At 38.6% G+C, this 13,693-nt stretch overlaps 1 protein-coding gene across 2 annotated transcripts in view; it reads right to left on the reverse strand.

The window, feature by feature from the left end:
• ARHGAP6 (Rho GTPase activating protein 6) overlaps positions 1-13,693 on the reverse strand; it is a 159,476-nt gene that overhangs the window by 21,887 nt on the left and 123,896 nt on the right. For both annotated transcript variants that reach the window (XM_041416566.1, XM_041416567.1), the window contains exons 4-6: positions 9,924-10,180; positions 5,136-5,331; positions 2,072-2,127 (exon numbers count right to left, since the gene is read on the reverse strand). In XM_041416566.1, the coding sequence (XP_041272500.1) occupies positions 2,072-2,127; positions 5,136-5,331; positions 9,924-10,180 (509 nt within the window). The remainder of the gene's footprint in view (positions 1-2,071; positions 2,128-5,135; positions 5,332-9,923; positions 10,181-13,693) is intronic.

Below are 13,693 nucleotides of genomic sequence, written 5' to 3' on the forward strand. Positions count from 1 at the left end.
ATGTGGCCACATTTCAGGCTCAGGTATCATGGCTGTTAGAACTGTATTTTGTACATTTAAACTTTAAGTCTTTCAGATTCCATTCACATGGAATGCTTTCAGACTTTTGGAAGATACAGGTGGTGAACTACAGCATCCACTGAATCTTATGACATGAGAGATGAGGACATCTGTGCTGGAACAGGGGATAGGAGAGCAGAGCTCCAGCTATTTCACTCTTCATCCTCAGTGTTGAAGCTGCCACCATGTCACCAGGCCCAGCAATGTTGCCAGTGTCACCAGCATCAAGGGCTGCCCGTCCCAAGCTTAGCAACAATGTTCTGCTCGAGCATCAGCTCCGGACACAAGATGGTACCTGGCATCCTGATGCACCAGATCTACCACCCTGAGTCAACATGAGTGTGGGAATCTCTGTCCTACACCTCACTGAACATGAAGGAGGAAGCTTGCAAGAGATGCATGTGTTCTAGGTTTTCTCTTCCTGCTCTCCAATCAAAAACACCGCTGGCACACGCATCTACTTACTTATGTATTTACTGCAACAAACTACAGTTGAAACAGGACATTTTCTAACTGGGGAAGGAAGGAAAACAAAATATGCTTACTTTCTACACAAGAAAAACTAATGAACAGCTGCAAAAGCACACCAAAATCTGAGTGCTGGGTTTGGTTTTCTACGGTTCAGAAAATGAATGGAATTTTAATTGAATCAAGACTTTCCCATGTGTTCATGTTGACAGCATTTATTACTGTAACTACAAGGGCCATACTGATGCGTCCTTGTTGTGTAATGAAATATATCAGTTTACCTAGTTCAATAAATTAGTCCATGTAATAAAAAACATAGATAACCTTAATCTCTTTATTTCCTCACCTTCTGAAAACAATGTAGAACAAAAAGTGGAGAAAGTCATTAATGTTCAGAGTAAGGCTTAGTTCACAAGTGAATTATAGAAGCTCTCTGCTTTTTCCCCAGATGTATGATGCAATTGTACCTACCCCTAAATGATTATGTACATTTTGACATTGAAGCTTGCAATGCAAATGTGAGACAACTTCAATACTTTATCTAGTTCTGTGTTGATCTGAAAACTGCCTCTGCAGATGTTTGTTTGCCTAGTGTAACACCAGCGACTCAGGAATGGAATGTACTGGAGAATGAGCTATAATTCAGTAGGCTATACTGTCCTACCAGCCAAAATCAATTCAGTTTAGCTATTCAAGGTAACTTTCCAGAATGATAAAACATTACACTATGAAGTTTTTGCAAGTCTTTGCAAAGAACTATAAACTGTAGGATCAGATGCAGTGAAGCTTTCTTTTGCTTTTTTTTTCTGTTTGATGTTTTTGGTCTTTCTGGGAGGGACATTTTCCTGCATCTTTTTATCCCCTCCTTATGCATCATGCAAACACTGCTCGAGTTTAACATGTATTCCCAGCTTCTGGGAATAACAGTGCAGGTAGGTATACCTAGGAACTAACACCCACATTTGACTTTATCTCTGGAAGCTAACTGCACACAATCTTTGCTTTTTCATAATTTGGCTGAGTCTAAAACTTGGAAGGGTCTGCTCTGACCTTGAAGTCCAGCAGGGGTAAAAGAAAGGTGATATTTGGGAGCAGCAATCTTAGGGTCAAAGAGATTGTTCTGTACTTGCATGTTTTCTCACACCATGAGTTTTCCAAAGAAGATTTACAGTTTGAGCTTACTTTGGGAGCTTCAGCTGTTTCTGAGATGAAACGAACAGCCAAGATTTTTTTTCCCCTGCAGTGTGACCTTTGGAAAATTTCTTCACTGTAGTTTATTTGGATCTCCAACCCTGTGCTACTTTTCCAGAGCAAAACATACAGAGACTGTTAACCTGCTGAGAACCTGACAAGGTTTTCACCAGATGTAAAAGATACTGGAAATAGCCTTTTATGAGCCATCAAAAAAACAGTGAAGTCACTGACCCAGAAAGCCTAAATTTCACCGTGCTACAGATGGGAAAGAAATAACAACAAAAGGAATCCGATTTGTTTGTATTATGGCTGATGAAAGAAATCCATATCCATATCCATATCCACTCACCTGTCTTACTCTCTTTTTTGAGCTTCCAACTCTGAATATTCCTACTGTCTGGAGACCTGCAAGTGAAACACATCATAGCACTATTTTATTGTTTCATTTTCTCCTGAAAATTGCATTGAACCAAAGCATTCTGACCTACATGTGTACTTATAAGAATAAATTAAAAGAAAAGCAACATATTTCTCCACATCTACTTACCATGTTGAGGCAAGATTTGGTTGTGAATAAGAAGCCATCCACTGTGGTTTTTAAGGATCACACTTAATCTGCAAAATGGCATCTCTGTGACATTTCTTGTGATGCCACTTTGGATGTGCCACTGCTGTGAGGAGCAGAGGTATGCAGAGACTGAGGCACTGCTCAGGGCTTGGAGGTGTAACTTCCAGGACTGACACCAAAGGAAAAGGCAGTAAAACAACTAAATATGTGGGCATTGAGCTGTGTATTTGGATACAGGATGAAGCTGGTATTTGGGCTAACTCACTGGCTCTAAAGTTCCTGTCATGACAAAGTTGAGAGTCCCCTTCAAAGGTACATAAATAGGGCACTCAGGCACACTATGAGAGGGAAGAACTTCAACAGGGAGTTGTGTGCAGTTTATAAGGTAGGAACAGCTATTACATAAAGGGAAAGCTATAAAGAAGCATTGTGGTACTTTAGGCAAAGTGCAGAAGTGTGTCATTTAGACTTAATGTGACTAGGAAATTGGTGTTGCCTGCCATTTCATAAGAAATCAGTTCAAACCTTCTTCTAGCCCTGTAGAAATCCACTACAAATACAAAAAATTATAATATGGTTCTTGAATGACCACATCTTGCAGACTAACAGGACCTGAAAAATTTGAGAGGTGACATGGTCTTCAGCAATGACAATGTGAGTGGAAATTTTAGAGCCTTGAGGGCCTGTGTATATAATATAATTTTACATGGTTATAAAGTTTTGCAAAACGGATGAAATGATCTATAAGCTTGGAAGCTTATGGTCTAACAAGGGTTAGTCTGCAACTCTAATCTCTACTGACATACAGGAAGTGTAAAATTACCTTGTGAAACAAATGCCTTTTGACAGCCATTAGGCTACACTTGCTTGCTGGAGATGTGTCACCTTGAACAGTATTTGGAGTTGCAGATCTTCACCAGAGAAATTCAGATAGGATTCTGCTTTGTAGTTTTTAGTCGCAACATAACACCTCTTTTTATATCTTCTCTCTCTGGTTAATATTGATGGACTACCATTTAGTAAACCCAGGAACACTGGCAGGGAATCATCTGAGATGGAGATTACACACACTGGGCAAAACCTGCAGGCTGCTTACCCATTCCTACATGGACATACAGTGTTTTTTCTACACTGCAGGTCTACAGAAAGCCAGGCCTTTATATCTCTGGGATGTGAACCCAGGGAAAATAGGGAAGGTGAACAAGGAGAGGTACTCTAACGTCTAAAAACATAACCATGTTTAATGCTCAGAATTGTCCTTTAAAGCAGTCATTAGAAACTGCTGGTGATTTGTTGCTGAAAAAGGACTTATGCATATAGGAAAGTATTTTCAGAATCAGCAATTTGGTCCATTATATAGCCTGGAATGATGTTGCTACAGTGTCCATCTTCTACCATTTTTAGGTTTCTCTCAGTGCCAATGACTGTCTTGTGGAAAGTAGATAAAATTTAAAATTGAAGAATTTGCCCCAGATTATATCAGATTATTGGACTGTGGTATATTATAGTTTACTCTTAAACAAAGCACAATAACTCATCATAAATTTCCTTTAAAAGAAAACTTCAATGTAAAGGAAATATTTCCATAAAGAGCATAATATGGAAAAGAACTTTGTTATGACAGTGCATTAAAAGGATTTAAAAATTTATCACAGATGATCAGGTGACATAAAATCACAGTATCCAAATGATGCTCAGCTGGATGGCATTTTTGGCTGACTCAGATACTTTTATGCTCAGCTACCTTTGCTTAAAGGGGTGAAAGTCATTCATCTCAAATTTAATCATCCCATACTTACTTGTCAGCCATGGTATCTAATCTCTGTAAAAGACTAACAGTAACTATCTTTTGCAGTGTTCCTTGATACATTTGTAAGGAAGATAGTTATCAGTTATGAATTGTGAAAGCTCAGCACTATTGTTTAAATTGCAGTCCCTCATCTTGCAAAAGCCTTTCATTCAGAGTTAGTAAATGATTTCTTGCTGGTGAAATTAGCATCAAATACATCATTTGCTGTTACAATCACCATTATTTTATGGTTTGCTGATTATCTGGCCACATGATAGTTCCATCTTGCTGTGGCCAAGTTATTTCAATTATCATTAAAAAACTTTACAAGCCTAAGATACATTGGCAGAGATGGTGAGCAGATACCTAGATTGACTATTGTTTCTGGATTATGTAAAGCTGTGGGAGGCTTGTGTCTGGACAAACATGAACACATAGGAAGAATACTGGCAGGAGTCTTTAATTTCCTTTGGAGAGAGCAGGCCTGAGCCTCAGGCTGGTCAGGAGGAATCAAGCCAATCTGAGTATTCAGCCTTCAAACCTTGCAGTGAACAGGAAGAGGCTACTTGGAGCTTAATATATATTTTGCATGGAATCCTTTCTTATTCTGAACCCCCATCTTCAAATATCAAAAGTCTTACAGTATAAATAGTTAATCTAGATCTCACACCTTAAGATCCACTGGCTGTGAATGACTCCAGACTGACAGGCACATTTCAGACTTTTTATTCTGAAGGTAAAGGTAAACCTGTGGGGTGTGAAGAGCTGTTTCTGCAGAGCTGAGCACCCCAGTACAAGATGGGTGACCTCCAAAAAAAGGCTCTATCCCTGTGCTCTATGGGCCAGTTTACAAGCTCGTAGCATAGATCTTCAGTTTGGGAAGCTATCATGTACGTAATTACTTGTGAGACAGTATTTTTAGCAAGAGGCAAAACAGGAGGGAAAATGTCTAGCTTTCAAAGATGTCCTTGCATATACTTACTTCTCAAAATAGGCATTTATTTATATTATAGTAAAAATACATCTGCCACTCCTGGGAAAACAAAATATTCTTACCATGCTTTTCCAAGTGCTGGCAGCAACTATCTACAAGCCGGGGAACCTGCCTGTAAATAGGGTTCAGGCTTAGTTTCTTATCTCTTGCCTTTTCTTTCTTGCTCTGGGCTTCTGCTGGCAAAGAGAGCTGGAGAGCCTCCAACAATCTTGAGTGATTGTCATCAAGATCTGTGATAGAATCCACAGACATTGCACCCTGTAAAATACACACACATGAACAATCAGTAGGGCTGGGGAAATCTCAGCATCGCAGGACATAGAACAAAGACTTTTGCCTACCTGCATTTTAAACAAACTAATATAAAAATACCTTTAGCTACAACATTTTTATAAATTAATGAAGTTATAATACCAATGTAATGGATACGAAAATTCACTATGGTACCAACATTATTCTTCTCATATTACAACAAATACAAATTAAAACATTGAAAATTGAAATGCTTTCCACTCCTTCACTCCATCCTTTTACTGATGTAAGCGTGCACATTCTGCAGGGCAAGGATGAAGCATGGTCTGTGGGTGCACCTCAGAAGTACCATATTCGTGTGCATGGAGATATATAGATATTTTTAAATCTTATTGCCTACTTCTTCTGTAGCTTGGACCATTGTATCAGTGAAACTTATGCAAAATTATTTACAACCATATATCACGTACAGTTAACAGTTAATATCACAAATACATACATCTGTGGAGTTTGAAATAATCCCACTCCATCACAGAATAAAGATACACCAGACAAGTTGAGGTGCAACATTTTTTAAATAATTCTATTTCAAATATCTTAATACTTTAAAATCATTGAAGTTCCAATGAAAGCTTTGAAATCCAGGTTTCAATTACAGCAAGGTGCAGAAGTTCAAGCAGTCTGTTAAGGATAAAGCAGCACAAGCAGCCAGAGGTTTCTGGCATGTTTCAATTTTCACACTTCAAAAACAAGACTTTTTTTCAAAGCACAAGATTAGTGTCACTTCAAAATTACCACTTCTCTCAAGTCTTATTAAGGCTATGAGGCAAAAACATTCTAGGGTACAGGTAGTCTTACAATAATAATAATAATAAAACACAAAGAAAAAAATTCAGGTTTTATTCCCATTAAAAATGTCTGTTGTAAACTATTTTCTTTCTTTCTGAAACAAAGCATAAATTTTACCATAACATAAAATGTACTGTACAGGGATGCAACATGTCAACCTAAGAAATAATAATGAAAATGTAAATTCCTACTCAAAACTTTTCTGACAACTATAGTTTGTTAAAAGCTGACAGGCAATTTATAGACTGCTAGTCAGAACTCTACTGTACAATTGCTTATAGGGGAATTCAAAGCTCTAAAAGTATTTTGTTCCATCAGCCTAGCCAACTGAACTTTATGAAGATTTTCAACTCATAGGCAAAACTCACAAAAAGTCCACCAAGATTTCAAACTCATTGACAAATTTCTAGTTCATAATACCTAAAAAAACCCATTTATCAGGTATAGTTCTGTTTCTTGTAAGTCATGGTAGATGTATAAATGAAGCACAGTGAAGCTCTTAGGTTTTTTTTTTCTACCCACATTACTATAAACAATTACTAGATCCTTTAGAATGCAACTTTTGACCTTTATTTCTGATGTCTCTCAAAAGTACATCTGCTTGATTCCTATTACCATTTCCTGCCAACAGGAAACAAAAACACAAACAAAAAACCCCTCCAGACCAAACAAGAACCTCTGGCTATGATCCATGTGTGTAAAATTCCAACTGAATGATATTTTGATTTTATTTAAGAGTTTGGCATTCAAAACATCAAATAAATAAATTGGCAGAAAATCCTAACCCCACCCTCACCACTGCAGCCCCTGTGTGACAGGTGCCAGCCTTTATACCCTGCCTTTCCTGGTCCTTTCCTGTCTGCAAAGCATCCTCGCCTCATGAATCACTACCAGAGTCACTTAAATTGGATTCAGATCCCTAAAATAGAGGCAAATACAGTCAGTTCAACATGGTCCTTGGGCATTTTATCAAAATTGTGGATTAACTGGCACACTCAGCTGGCTTTAGGAAGAGTGACCTTGAGTTCAGTGACTGAAGCCATGGCTTGGCAATACCAAGTCCAGGCCAGCTCTGATTTTACAAAGTGCACAAGAAAATGTTACCAACATACTCCACAAATCCAGCTCAAACTCAGCCAGACCTCTCCGACTGCTGAGGAACAGAGGAGGAGGAGACTGCACACCACTGCCCACCGCTCCAGGTCCAGTAACACACACACTGCCATGCCCAGCAGCTAAGGAAAATCAAGTTCCATCTACCAGGCATTACCTTTGCACATAATGGACACCAGCCCCTGCTCCCCCATGACAGGTTCAAAACCTAAATACACTAGGGAAGTCTTAAGCTAAGCACACAGAAACATGAAGGAAAGTCAAGCTTAAAGATTCAACTTCCAACTGCTGGGCAAAAATCCTACACAGAAAATGCAGCAACAATGATTTTTGTCAAGCTGTTGGAGAGGGAACCACAGCATTCACACCCTGAGCTCTGCAGCCAGCATTACTTTCTTCTGCCTCTTATTGAAAGTCTCAGCTGAGTGCTTAAAGACTCACTTTTGTGTTTGAAATACACAAAAGTGAACCACACAGTTGCAAAGAAGTGAATGGTGCAATGGTAAACAATTCCTTCAGTTTAAGTTTAAGAGGACTGCACTCCAGGTGTCTGTGCAGCATTTTTGTGATAAATTGGTTGTATCAGTTGCATGTACTAACAAATAATTTCTTCTTTTTTTTGTAAGCATTTTTCAGTTCAAAATAGTGCAATGATGCTCAAGAGATAAAAGATAAGTGGAGGCTTCCTTACCATCTCCTAAATAAGCTCAGGGCAGAGGAGTAAGTGCACTGATAAACAGAATTATAAAGACAGACAAGATATGGGACATGAGCTGATATTTATGTTAAATAATTGAAAATTCATGAAATTCATTAGCTAAGTTCATTCCCTAGAGAAAATGCCAGCTCCCTCATGTCATACTGCCCACCTTAGTCTACTCTTACTTCTCTGTAGGTGAAGCATTTCCTACTGCATTCTCTATGGACTAAAGGCTCCAATTCTGCACTCCTGCAATGCCAGTATTGGCAAAAAATCCCCAACTATCCAAACAAACAAAACAACCAAAACCCTCCCTCAGCTTCCATGGAATAAAGGCTCCAATTCTGCACTCCGGAAGCGGCAATGCCAGTATTGGCAAAAAAATCCCCAACTATCCAAACAAACAAAACAACCAAAACCCTCCCTCAGCTTCTAGGAACTTGGTCCTGATGGATCTCTGTGGATGTACCATATCCATGTTCTTCTGCTTGCTCACTGGTCAAATATATGTCAGAAATCTTATAATCAAATCTTTCTGAAAAGAACAGCAGACAAGTCACTTCTGGACACATAAGTTATCTTTCTCTCCTATGAAAAAAGGTTCTGAAGCCAATGAGTAAATACAGTGAAGCTTTACTTTTTGTCACTGACTGCCAAATTCTGAAAGAAGTTAATGGATTTCTCATTACACTTAGTCAAGTAACTTTGCACTTTCATGTGAATACAAATGCCTGTCCATATGGTTTGCACATACCAACAGATGTGCATTGATGAGTATACAAGACTGCAAACATCATGCTTTCAGTTCTGCAGACAGAATACAGACACTTCAAGCTTCAGCTGGCAGCTAGACAAACAAAGAGCCCCATGACCCTCCTTCTTCCTTCTCTCAGTTTGCAATTTACTCCAGTTCTACCCCTCTTAATCCCTGGTTGGAAGAGCCCAACAGAGAATTTCTATGAAGCAGGTTTTATCCTAAGGAAGAAAGAAGGTGAGGTTCTTAAGAATATACTTTCTTTTCCAGAGTCTGTTCTTGTACCTTAATTCTTGCTCAGGTTTCTTAAAAGGGGTTTTATTCAAAGTATTTTATTATGCAATATTTTTCTCCCTCCATTGCAAATGAAATTAAAAAGCAGGAAAGTCTACAACCTCTATTCCACAGTAACAAAAGAAAAAATATTATCAACTGTAGAACTAGAAAGTTCAGAGCATAAAATTTACTTACAAGGAACAGATTTATGCTAAAAAATGATCAATTTCACATATAGATTAATATTCAACCCAAACCCTCCACTCTGTGTTTTGATGTCAAAGGCATCTTCCTAGCCTGCATGCAGAAACATCCTTCAAAGACCCTGGTACAAATCTAGTCTGACAACTCCTTACTTACCACGGAGGATATGACATGGGTTAGACCATTAGGATTTTTATTAACATAAGGATAGGGATTAATAGTCAGACTTATTATCAAGTTAGATAACTTGATAATAAATCTGACTATTAATCCCTATAAGGGACAAGTTAGAGCTAGATTAAGATAAGTATACCTATAAATATCAAACACATAGGTTTAGACTTTAAAACTGCTGAAAAAATTAGGTTAAAGACAGATGGAATTTGTTAAATCTGAATGAGTTAGACAGAAGGAGGTAGATAAAGGGAACAAACAGGAAGACTTCTAGATAATCTCTCTGCCTCTTTGCGATCTGTTACAGACTCACAGGGTCTGTATGACCTCTTCCCAACAGCATCAGCAAAAGAAGATTTCCACTACAGTTAAGAGTTTTCTAACACTGATGAGGCTGACTTCCACCTGAAAAAAAACCCACTATTTGAACAAAAAGTATTCCACAGTCCACACACACAACAGGTTTTTCCTGGTCCAGCTAGACCCTCTGGACCTACAATCACACCCCCCTGTGATGTGTCTACTTACACGCCTCCTTGCTCGTGGTGCTGGCTCAGGTGTGTTAGGAGAAGTGGATTCATTCGGTGTTTCTGAGGTGGAGCTGAGAGATGAGTTACTGCTGGAAAGTTCTTTGTTCTGTCTTTTAGTTCCAAATGGCAAGAGAAAGGCCACAAAATCTGAAACATCTTTTTGCTCTTCTCTCTGAGAGTCTTGCTTGAGCTTGTAGGCCCGGTCATTAGCAATCACTTGAGACAGAGGCATTCCAAAAGCCTGGGGAATAAATTCTGCAACAACAACAAACCCCTAATAGTTACCAAACATCTGGTATTTATTTAGTACAAAAAGAATTAACTCTTTCTTTGTTAAGAAAAACAATCTGAAGTCCCTTCAAATATATAGTAATTCCAATAAAGTATTGGACTCAGTAATAATAACAACAGTGCCAGGCTCTCGCAGCCCATGGTATCCGAATCATATTTCTAGTCGCATAATGCAAGATACACTGCACAGGACCTTAGAAAATCACTTGAGATCAAATCTAATTAAGATGTTAACTTCCACCAAAAATAACTGTAATCAGGCACTTCTGGTTACATGTAGATGGTGCACAGGGGCATCAGAAGCTCTGGTAACCATCCAGAGACTGTGAGCCTCACTGGACTGTGCCAAAGCTCTCTCATGTTTCAGATCCCTCCACAGGCTCTTTCTCATGAATGCTGTAGGACACCAGAGTCAAGGGGTCCTGGCATGTGCATGGGTTTCACTACAGTTCAAAGAGTATGACTCTACCTGTGCAGAGAGCTTCAAAGTACATTCACCACTCAGCCTAAGCCTTCAAGGATATAGTTTTCCATTTACACAAGAACTATACTGTTTTAAATACTGGTAAGGTTGAACCTGTTTAATAGTGGTATATCTGTATAAAGTTCCTTTGTAACAGTAAAAAAGCATGGACACATGGAAATATAGGAGAACACGTTTGTCTTGATTAAGAACATAATCCTTATATAACTGTATATAAGGGTTACTATACAGTTACACGAATATAACTGTAATGTACAAAACCAGCATATATCTCAGATCTCAAAGTAAAATGCTTAAATATTTTACAAAATAGAAAAATGTTTTATAGTGAATCAGCAACAATGAAATTATCATCAGTAATTTTTAAACCATATCTATCTGAGATTAGCAGAAGCAAAACCACTGAGACAGATTTCCAACTAGAATTGGCTTGTGCTCAAAAGAAATGAAAAAAAAATAGCCATTGATGCTATTCACCCTGGTGAAAATGAGTGCAACTTCTACTAGGTTGCAGCTTCAGACCTGCTCAGATCAGGAATAAATAAAGCACCAGAGATTAAAACCAAATTTCTTTAAGCATCAAAAAAGAAATTATTAAAAATAAAAAGAAGCACATAGAAAAATTCTTATATTCTATACTTCTCTTTTGCCACAATCATGTAAATGATTAAATGCCTCCTGGGATTTTAAGTCTGACTAGATCTTTGAGATGCTTACAAATTCTATCTGGATTTGTATTAAGTAAGGCATTGAAAAGAAGAGGATATTTTAAGAATCTTGAATGAGGACACTACTAGTCTATCAAACTAAAGAAACAACAGCCCATTGTTCTGATTTGGTAGAACCATTCCTGCTCTTTAGAAGCACGAAATGTAAAGACATGAGTTAACTTTGGTGGCCAGACAAAACTAAATCAGGAAGCAGAGCCTCATATATCAAGCAACTCTGGAGGTGACCTATGAGTAGAATGACACCTAAAACCATCTGCATTTAATTTAGGACAAGAAAGAACATCCTCACACAGATACTAAGCAAGGCAGGAATTGCCACTTCCAGGAGTTCAGTTAGACCTTTCCTTCCTGTACTCAGCAGAGTGTGTCTACAAAATTATCACAGTATTAATATTAATTTTTTTTACTACTCTGAATTATCTTCCTAGTGGACATTTAAGATTTTAAGATGACAAATTTGAAACGCACATACGCAGCACATGTTCCCTTCTGACTGTCTAACCAGGTGCTTTCTTATACTCCCAGCACCCCTTTTATTTGTCCTACAACATTTCCTGAGAAAAGCCAACACAGTATATTGCTCTGGTTTGGCTCAGAGCTGCTTGTGTTTCTAACTGGGAGAGGACAGCAGTATTTAGCAGGCTGGTGCCATTGATCCTACATCAGCTGGGGCAAGATCAGCAGGAGATGAGCTCTCAGCACTGCTTCATTAAACAAGTTTCCTTAAAATGACCCTCTCCCTGACTTCAGTATGTGAAGGTTGGCATTCTGAGGTAGGCGTTGCCTCTCCTTGGAAACTCCCAAGTGTGGGATTCCAGGTTTTTAATTGCTCTTGCTCAATGTGACCCAGAGAAAGGACAATGAGCCTCTACTCCAGGCTGCTCTGATGTAGACCTTCTCAGAGGACATGAACTACTTCCTCAATTTCTCAGTGTCTGGCAGAGATGTGGAACTGGATGAAAACCAACTGGCTGAATTTCAGACTAAATACAGATGGCAATGGTGCTGGCTGGCAGTGGTAATTACATTAAAGAGTTGGCAAACCCAGTAAAGTTTTGCTCATTTGTTGAAATTAAGAGAATCACTTGCCCCCTCTGCAGACTGCCTGCAGCCTCAAGCTCTCACCAAAATGCGTGTGTGCATGCACCACGGGCTGTGGTGGCAGGGAGCATGTTCTACCAACCACTTATCAGAAGCATTCAATCCCAAAAGCTTCCTTGCTGGACAGGTAATTAGAGTGAATGTTAGCCCTTCTGACATTTCAGATTCCTTAAAAAAAGAAAAGCTGTACCATGTGAAGTAATTGTGAAGTAATTAGCAACCCATGGATGGGAGAGAAAGGGCACTAACTCAAATCACAAGACGTGTAGGTTTGAGGCTCTGGTTCACAAGAAACGTAAAAGGACCAACTGCCTTTTTACAGACGTATGCTGGGGATCTCCTCTGTCAGAGAGGTTTCAATTGCATGAAGAAATGTACCTGAAAGCACTGCCTCAAACCTTGGTCTGTTGTAAACATACTGAGTGCCAAAGCTACTAAGTCAGTTATTCTCTGTAAACTCAACAAAAAATTGATCACTTATTCAGTGAGGAGACTGGGCAGCTTAAAAAGACATTTTACAAAAAGCATAATGTAAAAATGTGAAAGAACCTGGCAGATTGGGCAATCAGTTTGGAAACAGACTCCTATCCTTAGCCTGCACCACTTTTAATACACTCCAGTTTTCAGTGTTTACTGGCAAAGGAGATAATTTACTATTTTGGAGAAATGCATCATTTCTCTTACCAGAAAGTCAATCTTGCAGCTGAGGCAAGTTTAACAAAATTTTGATTGAAACTGATATGTTCCTAAGAAATCTATCTTTGGCAGTAAATCATCATTTTCTAATAAAAAGCATCATGTCACAGAAAAATTCCTAGCCAGATCAAATAAGACTTTCAGTGATCCCAAATCCTCCTTTTTTCTAATCAAATGATAATATTCAGGATGTTGACTCACATGGTTATAGCTTACCTGACCTCATGTTACCCTGTCCAAACATAGTTTAAAAGACTTCTCTGAAGTTGCAGCTGGTGAAAAGGGCTTTCTATCCCACAGAACATAACAGTCTATTAGGAGCCAGTGAGATCTATATTCTAGATTCTAATGAGTCTTTCAATACTAATAAAGTGAAAAGTACCTATGGTTAGGGTCCTTAGCATTTGGAGTTTTTTCTTAATACATCATAAATGCTGATTTTGGGTTGCTAAAATCCCGTGACCA

The sequence above is a fragment of the Onychostruthus taczanowskii genome, unplaced genomic scaffold (assembly GCF_017590055.1).
Source record: "Onychostruthus taczanowskii isolate IOZ18803 unplaced genomic scaffold, ASM1759005v1 scaffold52, whole genome shotgun sequence".
NCBI classification, from domain to species: Eukaryota; Metazoa; Chordata; class Aves; order Passeriformes; family Passeridae; genus Onychostruthus; species Onychostruthus taczanowskii.